Source organism: Vitis vinifera, chromosome 13 (assembly GCF_030704535.1).
Source record: "Vitis vinifera cultivar Pinot Noir 40024 chromosome 13, ASM3070453v1".
Lineage (NCBI taxonomy): Eukaryota > Viridiplantae > Streptophyta > Magnoliopsida > Vitales > Vitaceae > Vitis > Vitis vinifera.
Genome location: NC_081817.1, coordinates 27,938,218 through 27,955,530, shown reverse-complemented (window position 1 = coordinate 27,955,530; position 17,313 = coordinate 27,938,218). Strand labels below are relative to the sequence as shown.

Here is a 17,313-nt window from a genome sequence, read left to right as displayed (position 1 = left end):
ATACCCATTATTCTAGATCTGTCCATGGTTGTTTGACCCATGCATGCCAATACTAATAGGTTAAAGTCTATATACATTTGAACAATGCTCATTTGTATTTTTTTTATTTTTTTTCAAGTATACTTTCTATAAGTCATTTCGTGAAGAAATTCTTGCAGTTTTGCTAATTGGAAGATGGATCATCTTCATTGCAATTAGGCATATGTCTAAGAATTTTCCCATGTGGATATATATAAAAAAGGAGTAACCAAAAAAGAGAATTATCATTTCATACCACACTACATATGGTAAGAATGATATTTCATGATCCATAATTGTATTTGAAAATTGATGTAGCAAAGAGATGTGAATTGTAGAGTATATTATCAATTATGTTAGTGTATATATAAGACTTGATCGAATATGGGTTATTTCTCCTATTAATGGTATTTTCATATAAGTTATATTGTAGATTCAAGGATATTTATTAATCTTCGCTTGAGAAAAGAAATTTTAAGGTTTATTAAGGCTTGAATATTTTAGAATAGATTTTTTATTTTATTTTTTTCAAATTTCAATTGAAAAAATAAATATCACCTTTGTTACTGATTAAAAAAATAGAATATGAATTAAATTGTTTTTCATTATGCAGTGTTTTGAATCTTATAAAATTAAGAATATATATACAATATCCAACGTTTAGGTATTTGTAGAAAGTAACCCTTTCGTCTCAATCTCTTATACCTCAATCTGTACCTCTGCTCATGAAAAATCATTCTCAATCATCCAATTGCTTGTCCAAGTCCAACTTCCATTCACTTTTTCTATAAATATGTAAGCCTCTAAGCCCACAATGACATAGCATGTTCACTCTCATTACACCATTATACCAAGCTTTGATTTCTCACAAAATGCTTCCACAAAGTCTTTTTCTCTCACTTTTCTTCACTTTGATCTCTTCTCCTTCATGTTTTAGCAGTTTCCAGGATGACAATCTTGCTAATTTTCTTGATGGAACACCTGGCCCAAGTGCCTACCCCCCATTTTTTGGCACCATTGATAAGGACCGGGCCGTTGACTTTGAGGCAAGTTTCGCGAACCTGCAGATGGAGTACGAAGCTGAAATCGTCGATTCCACAAGGTATGATCAGCTGGGTACTCCTGCAACTTCACTGGGAGAGGTAAATGTCGATGATTTTGGAGCTAAAGGTGATGGAGTAACAGATGATACTGAGGTACCATCAACAGTGGATACAGTAATTGATGTAGTTTTTTCAACTGTTTGATTGAATTATGATCCATTTTCTTGGGGTTTTAGGCATTCAAGACAGCTTGGGAGGAGACTTGTTCTTCCAACACAGCTGTGCTTGTTGTCCCTCAGAATAAGAAGTATCATGTTAAGCCAATTACATTTTCAGGCCCTTGCAAATCTGATTCTGTAAAGTTGAAGGTGAGTTCTAGTTAATTTTACACCAAGTATGATCAAATTTTGTACTTCCATCACCCAAAAACTCAAAATCTCTCATGCTTAAACGTACTAGATCCTGGGAACGATCAAGGCTTCTGAAGATCCTTCAGACTATGCGAAGGATAGGAGCCGATGGCTCTTGTTCTACAACATAAAAAACTTCCAAGTAGAAGGTCAAGGAACCATCGATGGCAATGGAAAGATATGGTGGAAAAACTCATGCAAAATCAACATTACTCAAGTATGAAAAATCCTTTGAATTGAATTCTACTCGTGTTAATAAAGGACTAACTTCTAGTACTTTTACATGCAGCCTTGCACCAATGCACCAACAGTAAGTCCATTGATCCTCAATCTTCGTCTCGTGAAGTTTTACTTAGCATAAAATAATAAGATGAATAAGTATTATACAGTAGAAACATAATGCTCTCTTTAAATCAATAACTTCGATAAAGATCATAACTTCTCTTAGTCATAAAAGTATTATTCTATAGGAGTTTTATGTATGAGGATGGAGATATACAGATTTTTTATCGAACACCTTTGGTTTACAGGCGGTATCCTTCGTCCAATGCGACAACTTGAAAGTGTATGGCCTCAACGTACAGGATGCCCAGCAAATGCATGTTAGCTTTGAGGAATCTATGAATGTTCAAGCTTCTAATATCATGGTGACTTCATCAGAGGAGAGCCCTAACACTGATGGAATTCATGTGACACGGTCCGAAAATGTTCAGATCATTAAAACTGTAATCAAAACAGGTAAACCAAGAGAAAAAATAATTAAATTCAGAGGAGTTCTGATCTTGCATGAGACTTAGATGCTTTTGTTTTATTGTTTGAAGGTGATGACTGCATTTCCATTGTAAATGGATCAACAAACATTGAAGCCATAGATGTAACCTGTGGACCAGGTCATGGAATCAGGTTCCATATCTCTACTTGAACAAACTCTATACTCAACTAGTTCCAAGGAGGGCAAGCAAAAGATTTTTCTGGAATATTATATCCTATCATACCCCAGAATAGTTTGTGAAAAAGTTTGATTGCGAAAATAAAAATAAAAAACTAGAAAAACCCTAGAATGTTCTATTTTTGAAGAATATTTTGATAAGCATGGTTCAATTCAACTACCTTTTCCTTACCCACTTCATATTTTGATAAGTATTGGGAGCTTAGGAAAAGGGAAGTCAGAAGCTCGTGTTTCAAATGTGATGGTGAATACGGCAAAACTCATAGGAACCACTAATGGAGTGAGAATAAAGACTTGGCAGGTAAGACTTGGTTTTCAACCATCCTTAATTTCTTAGGTATCCTATATAACTTAATCATATAGGCTAAACAAATGTGTGTGAGAAAAAAAAAAAAAAAAAAAGAAAAAAAGTTTTTTCTCATGGTAAGTAAATATGTATAAAATCCAAAGTTTATATACCATATTCCCATTTAAAAATAGTTATTCATATAACTTATTCATAATCTACAAAATCATTTAAAAGATAATACTGTTAAATATATGTTTGTGTTCTTGTTGAATTGTGAAACATGAATCAGTCCCAATCAATTCGTAGGATTTTATATAATGAATGACGAGTTTGTCTTTATTTTACATTTAACCCTGACCTTTTATGTTTTAGGATTTTAGTTCTTCAAAAAGTGCCGTTGTAATTAGGTGTTTTTTTCTAGGAACTTCACCATTGTACTCCTTTTTCTTCCTTTGATAAGTGGATTGTTGAGTGTTGGTACACTCCACGGACATAAGAATTGCATTCATCATTGAACCACATTAAAATCTCATATTTTTTAAAAATTTTTGCTCATGTATGTACATGGTTTTGATTAAAATACATATATATATTAATTCACATATATTATCATATCGGTTGTAAAAGCAATTAATTCGAAAATTCCATCATTCTATTTATATTTTTAAACACCCAAAACTAATTTTTTTTTTTTCTTTCTTTCTTTCTTGTTATGATGTAGGGAGGATCAGGGTATGCTGAAAACATAGTATTTCAAGACATTAAGATGGAAAATGTGAGCAACCCCATAATCATAGACCAAAACTACTGTGATCAAGAAACTCCATGCAATGAACAGGTAAACCCTAATCATCAACTTCAAACTCAATCACAAGTCTTCATTTGTCTGCCTTCAACACAATTATTCTCCATCCTATGGCTTGCAGAATTCAGCTGTCCAAATAAGAAACATAGTCTACAAGAACATCACAGGCACAAGTGCAACAAAAATGACCATAATATTCAACTGCAGCAAGACCTTACCTTGCCAAGGCATTGTGCAGAAGGATATAAATCTAGTATACAAAGAGAACTGAGAAGCAAATTAACTCTGCATGTAATAATGTCATGGAGTTGGAGACAAGAGAGGGTTTCTCCATAGTGTTCTTGAGAAGAAAAGGTTGAATTATCCATCTAAGTTGTTTGTAAACATCAATTACTTATACATATAGTAAGTGTCATTTGTGTTAAAAACGCGAAACACGTGGATTATATACTACAACTAGGGATAACTTGGGGGGATTTGGTGATGGTTTACTACAATGAAGATTATACCTATGGTTTGTTGTTACTCATATTGAAGTTGCACAATGTGTAAAACCCTAGCACACAATGTTGTTACAATCAGAAGTAGCATATGTGATATGGTGAGGGGGGGTTGGCTAGGTCTAGGCTCCAAGTCATCTTATTAATTTGTGTGAAAAATAAATATAACATCTTGATAGATAATATATAGACCCATCAAAAGTGTGTTGGACTATGTTAAAGCAAGAAAATGATATTTTCATTGAATTAATTTTGTGCACAAGCTTAGCCATTTAAATAAGAATAAATTTAGCGATTTCAATTTTTGTATTTGGATGTACTTAGGAATATAATATTGGAATTTGTTTTCATTTCAATTTTTGGTAACGATGGGAATGGGAATGGAGGATTGAATAAATTGACAATAATACTCTTACACAATATAATATAATTTTTTATTTTCATTTAAAGAACATTTTTGAGATTTTTCTAGCTACATAATAAACTAACAAAAATAATATTCATTCAATAAATAAAAATTAATGATAAAAAAATCATACAAACCTAATGAAAATGATGTGATAAAATAGTAATTCTAACATAAGGAATCAAAATACCTACCAATAATGAAGATAAATTAATCATAAAAAAAAAAAAAATTTACTAGGTTTTTTTTTTCAATCTTATTATCATTTAAGTTATCCAAATATGAAAACAAATGAGAAAAAATGAATAAAATGTTCATTCCTACACACCAAAACATTGTCATAATACTTCAAGCATGCCCAAATCAAAGTAGGTTATGGACCAAGCCAGCTTTTCAGTACAAGTATAGATTGGTTCCAAACAGGGCCTTAGCAGATAAACTAGAGGCCATAATTTTGATAAAGAAGAAAAACCAAACACTATGAGAAAATTCTATGTGCAAGGGTTGCTTCATCATATCATGTAGATGTTATCTATCAAATGAGTCCACATAATTAACAGAAATTCAAAAAATTTATATATTTTTCATCTTAAATAAATACACAGAAATAGTTAAATCACTAATTCCGAACTTCCATGTTCAATCCCTAAATGAGCCCAAAAGTAGTGGGAACTATTGGGCCTGCTAGGCCGATAACACTGTGGGCCTACTTGAGCTGGGTTGTCCAATCAAAGCCCAAAACCCACAAGCAACAAACCTTGAAAAGTCCAACCCAATTTGAAATTTTCTAACTGTTTTTCTTACTATTTTTTAATTCTTTTGATATTTTCCTTTAAAGGTTAATGGTGATTTTTTTTTTATAAAATCTAAACCTCTTTTTTTTTTTAATGTTTTTAGTATTTTGATTGTATAATTTTATAGATTTTCATAATTAATATTTAAAATTTTTAATTTTTTTAATAATAATGAATAGCATTAATATATTATTTTTCTGGTTGTCCCTTAACAAAAGTTTTTAAAGATAGAGATAGAGAATGGTTGAAATAAGATATATCAATGGTTTAAATTTATATTATTTTAATTATTAAAAATATTTAAAAAAATTACTCATCTAAGATTCTAAATTCAACATGCCCTAAGATTTTAGTACAATTAAATCAACTAATAATTCTATTACATTCAAACAATCCAATGATTAAATGTTTCATAATTGAAACCAAGTTCTCTATCATTCCTCATCCAAATCAAGTAGCCAAAAGACCAAGGAAGGAAGGTCACACAATCCATCTTTGCTTGGTTGCCTGGAAATGGAAATCTAAAATTCAACTAAACAATGATTAAGGTGACACTTCTAATTAGTCTTATGCTACATGTCATCAAATTCTAAATTTCATGTCTTAATTTGACTACATCATGACAAATTAGGAAAACCCAAATTTATAAACCATTAATTAACTAATCTTTCACTTAATACTATATGATGTTCACCTAATAGAAAAGTGGATTAAGTATCATATGTGAATGGGTGCACATTAGGCATGTGAAAATAGAAGTGAGAATAAAGATAGTCACATCATAAAAAATAAAATAAATAAAAAATAAATAAAAAACGATCAAAATCTGATATATAAAGTAAAATTGATTTCATAAGAATGAATTTTTATTCTTATTTTTATTTCTAATTAATAGACTAAGTGGACTAATCAAATTGATGAAAAATCAATCAAATAGAGATTTTGTCTTTCAATGATGAGAGGGAATAAAAGGAAGAAATTAAAAATATATATATATGTATAAAAAATAAAGAAAATGCAGTAGGAAATGTGAATCATCATGAAAAAATTTGAAACTTGAAAATTGATTATTGTTTTTAGAGCATTTACTTTTAATCCACAGGCAACAACTACTTTTAATCCAAAGGTAATAGAAATATGTAGAATTTTTTTTTTCTTATATTTCATATATGATGTTAACCTAGATTAATTATGAATGTCGATTAATTCTTCAATATCACAAAGGTGTCATATCCTCATGTTTTGATCACTTGTTCAAGTGAAATTAAATATTAATAATTGAATTACGATAATCATATTACAAGGTATTTGGAGAAAATTTTCCTTTCAAATGTAATCAAATTACTTCTCGACATGATTAAATTACTTTTCACTTTCTCTTCTAAAAAGCTTCTAAATAATATTTGATAAATAACATCTTAACAAAGAATTAGAAAAAATTAAAAAAAAAAACATTAAGAAAAATAGTTTTCTTATATTTAATTTCACTATAAAAAAATATAAAAGAAAATCAAATATAATTATAAATTTATATATTTTAAAATTTTAAAATTTTTATGAAATCAAGGAAAATAAGTTAAAAAAATCTAAAACAATGTATAAAAAGATTTTATTTATTTTATATTTATTTTCATTTTTTCTTTTTTCACTATTCCTCTTTTTTTTTCCTTTCTATTTTTTTTCTTCACTTTTTCTCTCAAATTTTTTAGAACCAAACATAACCTAAAAATTTCACAACCATTCCAATAGATTAATGAAGATAAAACAAAATAGATTATAGTAAGAAGAAAAAACAAATACCCATTTCAAGAACTAACACAATTAGGTGACTAGTTAACTATCTATTGAAAAAAGCATCATTCAAAGAAGTCTTAAAAATTTAATTATGTCTCAAAGACAAGGTGCCTTAGAGTGGTGACAAGAACAACTAACTTAAATACTCCATACTCCATCACCATCATCATCATCCTCTCCATGCACTTTCACAAACACACCACGCCAAGTCTTAATGATGCTATTTTATAACACTTGTTTCACTCCCACAACCACACGCCAATCCCATTCTCTTACTATAAACTCACCTTCTTTACAAGCTACTAAATTACCTAAAAAGATTGATACTTCTAACATCCCTAACTCACTCTACCCAACCTTAGCCCCCACCTCTTTCACAATATCATCTCTTATTTATTCTTGTCATTTTCATATTGTTGGCTATGGTGTTTAATTAGGTCATGTTTGGGGCTCCTAGCTTGAATCCATGTGACCCAAAACCGACCCAAGCTCACTCATGACCTGAATTTTGAATTTATTTAAAACAACTTTGACTCTTTGTTTTTTACTAAATACATTGATTTATCTTATAATTTTGTAAACACAAAATTTTGTAACATTTTAAAATCCAAATTAGAATATTTGAATACATAAAATATTATACTCCTTTTGAATAGTATGGACTCAAAGAGAAATGACTTGTTTTTATCAAGGCTAAGGGCACTTATTTATTGTTTGGCTTTGATAGAAAAATCTAGCATTTACTCATTCTTAAAATGCTAAAAGAATTGAAAATATTTTTAAAATAAAATTGATAAATTTTGATTCATAATTGGGTTCAATCTCTCCAAATTTAACATTTTAGAGAAAGGTACATTGGTAACAATGCTGCCTAATCTGACAAAAGGTTTTCTTTTCAACCAAAACCCACCTCATTTGGATGGGTTGGGGTCCATATTTTTGGTATTTGGTGATGATTACCAAGTTGATTTTGACGAGCATGATTCTATTAATTATGTGATGGTGATAGACATGTGCATGAGATAAGATAGGTAATTGGTTAACACCCTTTTTCTTTTGCTCAAAATTTACACAATCAAAATGCATGGGATATATATTCTATATATACCCATGGCTGTTTGACCCCAATACTAAACCATATCTATATGAATTTGAATAATGTTAATTTGTATTTTTTTTTTTTCCAAGTACACTTTCTAAACAAGTCATTTCATGAAGAACTGCTTTAGCATTGCTAATTGGAAGACGGGTCATCTTCAATGCAATAAGGCATGTCAACTAAGATCTTTCCCATGTGAATAGATGTCAAGGAGGATTAACCCCAAAAAGAGATGTATTATTCAAATCACACTTATTATTTCATTAATCATTGTATTTGAAAATTCATATAGCAATGAAATGTGAATTATAGTGTATATATATATATATATATCTAGAGAGAGAGAGAGAGAACTCGATTGAGTAAAGTTTGTGATGATACCATTCTATAGATATTTGTAGAAAGTAATGCGTAGTTTGCTGATGGATCTGAGTTGGTACACAAGTAATACCAGTAACTAACCACTGAATTTCTTCGTCATAGAGAAAATGTGAGGTTAAAGTCTTGCTAAACAAACAAGTAAACCTTTCGTCTCAATCTCTTATACCCCAATCTATACCTCTACTCATGAAAAATCATTCTCAATCATCCAATTGCTTGTCCACATTCTCCATTCTCATCTCCATATTTCTCTTCCAAAACCAACTTCAGTTCACTTTTTCTATAAATGTATAAGCCCCTTAAGCCCACCATGACATAGCAGTTTTACTCTCATTAGACCATTCTACCAAGCTTTGATCTCTCACAAAATGCTCCCACGAAGCCTTTTTCTCTCACTTTTCTTCACTTTGATCTCTTCTTCTTTGTGTTCTAGCAGTTTCCAGGATGACCCTCTTGCTAATTTTCTTGATCAAGCACCTGGTTATGATCCAAGTGCCTACCCTTCATTCTTTGGCACCATTCATGATGACCGGAATGATGACTTTGAGGAGAGGTTCGCGAACCTGAAGATGGAGTACGAGCCTGAAATCATCGATTCCATGAGATATGATCAGCTGGGTACTCCTGCAACCTTGCTGGGAGAGGTGAATGTTGACGATTATGGAGCAGAAGGTGATGGAATAACAGATGATACTGAGGTACCATCAACAATGGAGACAGTAATTGGTATAGTTTTCAACTCTGTTTGATTGAATTCTGATTCATTTTTCGGTTTTTAGGCATTCAAGAAAGCTTGGAAAGAGACTTGTTCTTCAAACGTAGGTGTGCTTGTTGTCCCTGAGAAAAAGTACCGTCTTAAGCCAATTACTTTTTCAGGCCCTTGCAAATCTGATTTTGTAATGTTAAAGGTGATCATCAGTTTAGTTAATTATATGTAGAGTATGATCAAATTCCATAGTTCCATCACCCAAAAACTCAAAATCTTTCATGATTAAACATACCAGATCTTGGGAATGATCGTGGCTTCCAACGATCGTTCTGACTATGCGAAAGATAGGAGGCATTGGCTCTTGTTCAACAACATAAAAAACTTCATAGTAGAAGGTCAAGGAACCATCGATGGCAATGGAAAGATATGGTGGAAAAATTCATGCAAGATCAACAAAACTCAAGTATGAGAAATCCTTTGACTTAATTGAATTCTATTTGTCATTAATAAGGACTAATTACTAGTACTTTTACATGCAGCCTTGCACTGTGGCACCAACTGTAAGTCCCTTGATCCCCAATCTTTGTCTTGTAAAGCTTTTACTTAGCATGAAATAATAGATGGGGACGGTCTTTTTTTATCGAATTCCTTTGGTTTACAGGCGGTAACCTTCAGGCGATGCGAGAATTTGAGAGTGTGTGGCCTCAATATAAAGAATGCCCAGCAAATGCATGTTAGGTTTGAGCAATCTGTGGATGTTCAAGCTTTTAATGTCATGTTGACTGCACCAGAGGACAGCCCCAACACTGATGGAATTCATGTGACAGGCTCTCAAAATGTTCAGATCATTAGCAGTGTTATCAGAACAGGTAATTAAACCTAGAGAAAAAAAATAATTGAATATTGTTGACATAAGAGGACTTTTGATCTTTCATGAGACTTTGATGTTTTTGTTTTATGTTGGTTGAAGGTGATGACTGCATTTCCATTGTAAATGGGTCCAAAAATGTTCAAGCCCTGGATGTAACCTGTGGGCCAGGTCATGGAATCAGGTTCAATATCTCAACTTGAACCAACTCTATACTCAACTAGTTCCAACTCCCAAGGAGGGCAAATATAATATTTTTATATAATTTTTTATAAAATTATAAGTATTTATAATTCGAATTTAATTTACGTGGACAAATAGTTTGAGACTTCTAACAGCATCCATCGGAGGTTTCCTTTTTTCAAATTGAGAAATAGTACTAAATGACCCCACTGCTAAATCTTGATCAACACCGGGTTTTTTTTTTTTTTTTTCAATTGAAAATCATCCTCATAGGCTTTATCTTGTACATCCCCCATTAAACCTTAATCTTAATCCTTTCTCTTCTTCCTACCTTTCCAAGCTTCCTATAAAATTAAAAGCATTGATATTGTAAAAGTTTAGTTGACAAAAGAAATAATTTAACAAAAGTAAGTTAAACGCAATCTTTGAAGTGTTTTTTCAGACTTTTAGTCATTTATTAAACAAAACTTGATAGAGAAAACAGCATGCCATTTCATGCATTTTTTTTTTCTTTTAAAAAGTCAAAGGCATTTTTGTACAGTAGTTGTATCACATCAAGGAAGGGTTTGTTACCCTAAAATGTTCTATTTTTGAAGAACATTCTGATAAACATGGTTCAATTTCAACTACCTTTCCCTTACCCACTTCACATGATTTTCATTTCCAGCATTGGGAGCTTAGGAGAAGGAAATTCAGAAGCCTTTGTTTCAAATGTGATGGTGAATAAGGCAAAACTCATAGGAACCACCAATGGAGTGAGAATAAAGACTTGGCAGGTAAGACTTGGTTTTCAATCATCCTTTCTTAGGTGTCCTATATAACTTAGTCATATTCACACACAAAGACTTGGCTTTGAATCATCCTTTCTTAAGTGTCCTATATAACTTAGTCATATTCACACACAATCAAATGTATATATAAATGTGTGCATGACTAAAGAACAATTGATATTATATTATTCTTATATATGGTAAGCTTTTTATTGACATATTATATTACCCACAGAAGATAAAACAAATAAATGACAATCATGGAAAAAAAATCCCCCAAGCAATTTTGCTCATGTTCAAGTAAATTACAAATATGTTATGGTCATAGAAGTCTATTCATAATTAGAAATGCTTTAACTACATAGTGATATGTAACCATCAAAACAAAGGTGGGATCTAAAAATATCGAATGAAATGATGTATAGACAAGTAAAATCATAGCGGTAGGATATGTTATTCAACTTCTAGTGAAATTAATTTATCATAGTAAGTAAGGATTTATAAAATCGAGAATATCCTTACCATATTTCTATAAAAAAAAAAAAATAATAATAACTATCATTGTATCATTGTATGTGATGTAGAAAGCAATTAATTTGAAAAAATCTGTCAATTTATTTACACTGTTGAACACCCAAAACTAATATTCTTTTGCTTTGTTGTTTTGATGCAGGGAGGATCAGGGTATGCTAAAAACATAGTATTTCAAAACATTATAATGGAAAATGTGAGCAATCCCATAATCATAGACCAAAACTATTGTGATCAAGACACTCCATGCGAAGAACAGGTAAACCCTAATCATCAACTTCAAACTCAATCACAGCCCTTCATTTGTCTGACTTCCACACAACTATTCTCCATCCAATGGCTTGCAGGACTCGGCTGTCCAAATAAAAGGCGTAGTCTACAAGAACATCAAAGGCACAAGTGCATCAGAAATGGCCATAAAATTCAACTGCAGCAGCACCTTCCCTTGCCAAGGCATTGTGCTGCAGGATATAGACCTAGTATCATACGAAGAGGACCGAGAAGCGAACTCTACGTGTATGAATGTCATGGAGTTGGAGACTAGGGGTAGGGTATCTCCAACATGTTCTTGAGAAGAAGAGGTTGAATTATCCAGCTAGGGTTTTGTAAATATCTATTATTTATACATATAGTTTCTATTAATTTATGTGTTAAAACAACAAAAATGTATGGATTATATACTGCAATTAGGGATACTTTGGTGGGATTTAGTGATTCATTGCAGTTAAGGTTTGTTCTTACCTCAGTTTGCAGTTGATAATGTGTAAAACCCTAGTATGTGTTAGCAGACAATGTTGTTGCATTCAATAAATTTTTTTTAATAGAGAGATTGAATTCTACTTCCTATCAGTATGGGCTCCATTGACGATGATGGGCTGCAACCAAAAGCAAAAAGATAGTAGATTGGGCATCCAAATCATGCCCAAATCAAAGTAGGTAATGGACCAGGCTACAATAATATATAGAATGGTCCCAAGCAGGGCCTTAGGTGCTATAAACCAGAGAGCCATAACTTTGATAATGACACCTTATACATGTTTCTTTGTATTAATCATCATTACTCAAAGTGTAAAGGCCACACGTGAACAAAGCTTCATTTGACTTCAAAAAAAATGAGAAGTATATACATAGAGAGAGAGAGAGAGAGGAAAAACAAATATTATGAAAATGTTTGTGTAAGGGTTGGTCTACCTCTCATAGAAGTTGTATGATTCAAGGATGTGCACGTATAATTTAGAAGTTGCCTGTATGTATGATATTTTTTACAAATTTATATGTTTTCCACATTAAATGTTGAAGTCTATTCCCTCCAATAAAGAAATCACCCATTCTAAATTCTCGGTTTTTTCATGATTTTAAAGATTCCTATATAATTAAGAGGAGTCTATTATTTATATAATAATATGAATTTTTTTCTTTAATTATGAAGGTATCATAATCATGGTATAATGTTTTTATCAAGTCGATAAGATTTTATGAGGTCATACAAAATAAAAAGTAAATAAAAAACAAATGAACATCGTGATTAATGAGATTTTGTAAGGTTGAACATAAAAGAAAATACAAATAATTTATTTAGCTTAATTCATATTTTATTTTTTATTTTTTTTTATTTTTTATTTTTAACAAATATACATTATGAACAAAAAGGGACACCATTCACTCTAACCTACCTCTTCAATTACTTTTTCAAGCAAAGACAAATGATTTTGCATAAAATTAAACAAAAAGTTATAAAATGTAATGCCAAAGATGAATCATTTGGATCACATGTAACTTTTTTTTTTAAGATATCCTAATTTTTCATGTCCAAGGCTCAATCTGAAAAAATAACAAAATAATCTTCAATAAATAATTAAAACAATAAAAAAAAACATTGCTTTTAAATTGTAGCCGCATTTATCTTATTTTAAATGTTATTCTTGTGTTGGTTCTTTAAGCTCGATATGTGACTTGACCTAGGGTTTAGATGTGCCATATCCAACATGACAAGTGTCTCAATTTCATTACTCAAATATTAAAAGAAATAAAAAATTATCATTTGTCCTTAAATTACCTAAAAGAGTTAGCCAACTTTTTAAAGAAACAAACAAAATCATACCCACTCAAGGATATGGAAATCCTTGCTTGGTGCTCACATTGCATTTTTTGAGCTAACCAATCACTATTTTATCAATAAATTTGACTTTATGAGGCAAATACGTGTCCCCATGAACCACATGAATCACACCCCCTTTGCCACCATTCATACTAAACCTCTCTTTAGAAATTAAAAAAAAATAAAATAAAAAAAGACAAGGAGGCAAAAATAAATGAATACTAATTCTATTGTCTAATTATAGACAAAATATAAAAGAAAAAGAGAGAAAATCAGGAGGAGATTTTTTCATCTTATATTTAAATTTTTTTTTATGTTCTTAAGAATGAATAAGGATCTCTACCAAACCCTAACCCAAGATGTGACCAAGACTATTAATTGAAAAAAAATAAGAATATTGGAATTTTCAAGCATTAGTGTAAGGCTGTGATTCATGAGAATAAGAGAGGTGGGTCATCCCAAACTGTAGCTTCCAGGGCCAGGCCCACGCCCACGCCCAAGTTCAAACCAAACCCCAATATAGGAAGAGATGGTGGGTATACAACACTTGGGAACAATATTACCACTACATGATTGATCGAAAATCAATAATGATTCCAATTCTATGGGAGCCAGCTTTTAAAGTTAGCTCACCCACATGGGATTGCAATCATTTGTAACCATTGTAGCATGGGTATCCCTTAAGACATAAGAAAAAAGTTGCATCAAACGAGAATATATTTTTGAAGTAGTTGATCACATTTGTTTAAAATGACCTAGCTAAATATCAAAGATTTACTTAGCAATGAAATTTGAACCAAAGCCAAAAACTCATTCTAGACCGGGCCATATTAGCATGTTTCTCAATGAAACAATATTCAAGTCTTAATAATCACTTTAAACCATCTTATAAACTAATGAAAAATAGATATGGATCACTTCTATATAAAAATATATTTAAAATTATGTGCAAGAATGCTAGAAGTATTTTACGTTATAGACATCAATCTTACGGTCTACTTACACCAAATAATTGAAACATTTTAAAAGTTGACAAAAGTCATGAAAATCTCCTGCATAAATAATATATGATTTATTTTCTCTATTGAACTTCAATTAGTAGTGATTAGGGTAAAGACTTCAAGCATGATCGACTCTTATAGTATGACAAGTAATGCATACAAAACAATGGAATTATTTCACCAAACTATATGACCCATTAGCAATCAAGAGTCGTCGATTATGGTTTCATGCAAGTAAGTTGTAGTCTACAATTGAATCGAAAATGGGTTTTGGATTTAACCTATTCTCATGGGATTGCAACACTTTATCCTAATCATTGTAATATACGTGTCATGCACTAAGGAAAAAATGCATCAAATAATGATATATTTATTTGAAGTAATACATTATTGCAATTATTTAGAGATTTGAATCAAGTTGATAAGGGAGAGTCATACTATCATGACCTTCAATGAAATAACTAAATCTTAATAATCTCTTTTATCATATAAAAAGTTCATAATACTTATGATGGATGGATATATATTAACCTATTTTTTTTCTTCTAGAGATATATTTAGAAATATGTGTGAATTATGGCTTTAAACCTAGTAATTCTTACAATACCCAAGATTATATTTGAGGGTAAAACTATGGTACGAGAAGACATTTTTGTACCACATCAAAAAGTGTTATCCAAGAAAAAAAAACCCCTCAAAGCAAAAGCGAGACAAAAAAATTTTGATTACTTTATATCTTTAAAATAGTTTTATTACTTTATATTGATTTCTTTTTGTTTTGTACATTGGCCATATTTTTTTATATTTTGATCCAACTTTTTTATACCCAACTCCTTATTCTTTATACATTTATCAAACAGTTTAAATTTAATCATATCACATCAATGATTCAAATTTTGAGTTCAATATAATATTTTATTCCTCTTTAAAACAAAAAAGGGTAATTAAAATCGTCCAATCTACCCACCCTTATTAAAGCAAAGCCAAACCCCAATCCTCAAATTTCCTCTATACCTACCATCCCCAAATACCATGAAATTACTTCATTGTCAAAGTGACAAAAATCATTTACATAATATATATTGATGTAGACTTTTGAGCAGCAACACAATCATGGTGATGGAGCTCTCTCAATGACTATATCTCAATCAGTTGACTCCATCCTATATATATTTACACCTATACACTCTATCTTGATGAATTTGTCAAGCTACTTCACATAAATAGGTTGATCTCTATCTCTATCTCTACCTCTCTAGTTAGTTACTTTCCATTAAAGGGCAGATGATGACAATGACCCCAAATTAACTAACTTTTGAAGCTGGGAATCATCTAACTGATGGGAGTTTTAAAATAGGATTGTTCAAATATTTCAAATGTACATTTATTAACTAAAAGAAATAGTATTTTAAAGGGGATAAAGAAGAATCTAGCTAGCTAGGTTTATGTACTATATAATAAGAGAGGGAGAGAGAAGAGGAATCTTGTTGTAGTTTAATCCATTTGTCTATGGACTATGGATTAGATTAGGTTTGTATTTATATATGTTAATTATTGTAGTTTAATCCATTCTTTTATAGGCCATAGATAGATTAGGGTTTGTATTTATATATGTTAATTATTGTCATTGGTGGATGTTAGTCTTGGGAATTATTGAATGGAGACCAAGGAGTATTTGTTAAATATATACAAGAGATAGGAACTTTAGTTATATTGATTGAAGGTAGTACTATTCTTTTGAAGCCTATCCTCTTCTAGGGTTGGGTCCAAAGCCAAAGCTTTTTGCTTTTCCCTTTGCTTTGGTCAATATAAAATAAAAAATAAAAAACATACTAGTAAACATAGAGTAATAATAAAGTAAAAGGAAAACTCCAAACTAAGATTCAATTTCACTTTATATTGAATTCTATACATTAACTATTCTTTGATGAAAATGATAACATATTATATAATTTTTCGATTAAAATATTGCACTATATAAAATACATCTAGTAATTAATGTAATATTATTGAGATTGAAACCCAAATAAATATCTTTGATTTTATAAAATATTATAACTTATGTCATTTAAAATGAACAACAATATTCGATTAATGAAAAATGTCAATCTTTTTATAATATACAGTATCAAACTCATCTCGATTATGTTTGTAAAACTATTTATTTAAATAAAACCATATTATTACAATTTGTTTTCAATCACATTGACTTAAACCTTAATTCAACACATATAAAGCCAATGATACATTCAAAATTGAAAGGCCCATGAAAAACATCTAGGGAAGAAGGTTGATTAAAAAGCTGCATTCATGCATCATTGCTATTCAAATAATCTAAGTTCCATCCATGGATTGAGTAACAACAAAAGTAAAAGGACATTGATTCCTCCTTTACAAGCAACAAATGGAATGTGTCATTCACTATTGAAATTAAATGTTAAAAAATAATAATAATAAAAACATGATATTCACTCATCATATCAATCAAAACAGGAAAAAAAGGGTACTTCCTTGTTGTAAAGAAACAATGATTTTGTAGTTGACTCAATCTCAATTATTCTCTCTGCCTCCACAAGTCATCATCACCCACAGTACAAACATAACATGTTCCATACCCAAAAATCAATGAGAATGCTTCAAAAGAAATCTCAAGGGAAGGAGAAAA

General features: G+C 30.7%; 2 protein-coding genes across 3 annotated transcripts; both read left to right on the top strand.

Annotated features, from left to right (window-relative positions):
- Positions 1-695: 695 nt before the first annotated feature.
- LOC100265326 (polygalacturonase) lies at positions 696-4,260 on the top strand. 2 transcript variants are annotated; one of them, XM_003633514.4, is made up of 9 exons: positions 696-1,214; positions 1,298-1,429; positions 1,521-1,688; positions 1,761-1,781; positions 2,002-2,209; positions 2,293-2,374; positions 2,613-2,721; positions 3,431-3,547; positions 3,636-4,260. In XM_003633514.4, the coding sequence occupies exons 1-9, from the start codon at positions 843-845 to the stop codon at positions 3,783-3,785; spliced, it is 1,359 nt and encodes a 452-aa protein (XP_003633562.2). In that variant the 5' UTR covers positions 696-842; the 3' UTR covers positions 3,786-4,260. The 2 variants fall into 2 exon arrangements, with proteins under 2 accessions (XP_003633562.2, XP_059598039.1); XM_059742056.1 differs by lacking the exon at positions 1,761-1,781 and having other exon boundaries at positions 698-1,214.
- Positions 4,261-8,689: 4,429 nt separating this feature from the next.
- On the top strand, positions 8,690-12,372 carry LOC100243033 (polygalacturonase). The gene is made up of 9 exons (XM_010661090.3): positions 8,690-9,186; positions 9,268-9,396; positions 9,493-9,660; positions 9,737-9,757; positions 9,859-10,066; positions 10,168-10,249; positions 10,916-11,024; positions 11,692-11,808; positions 11,897-12,372. Exons 1-9 carry the CDS (start codon positions 8,857-8,859, stop codon positions 12,119-12,121), a joined length of 1,389 nt encoding a protein of 462 aa, XP_010659392.1. The 5' UTR covers positions 8,690-8,856; the 3' UTR covers positions 12,122-12,372.
- The last annotated feature ends 4,941 nt before the right edge of the window (positions 12,373-17,313 follow it).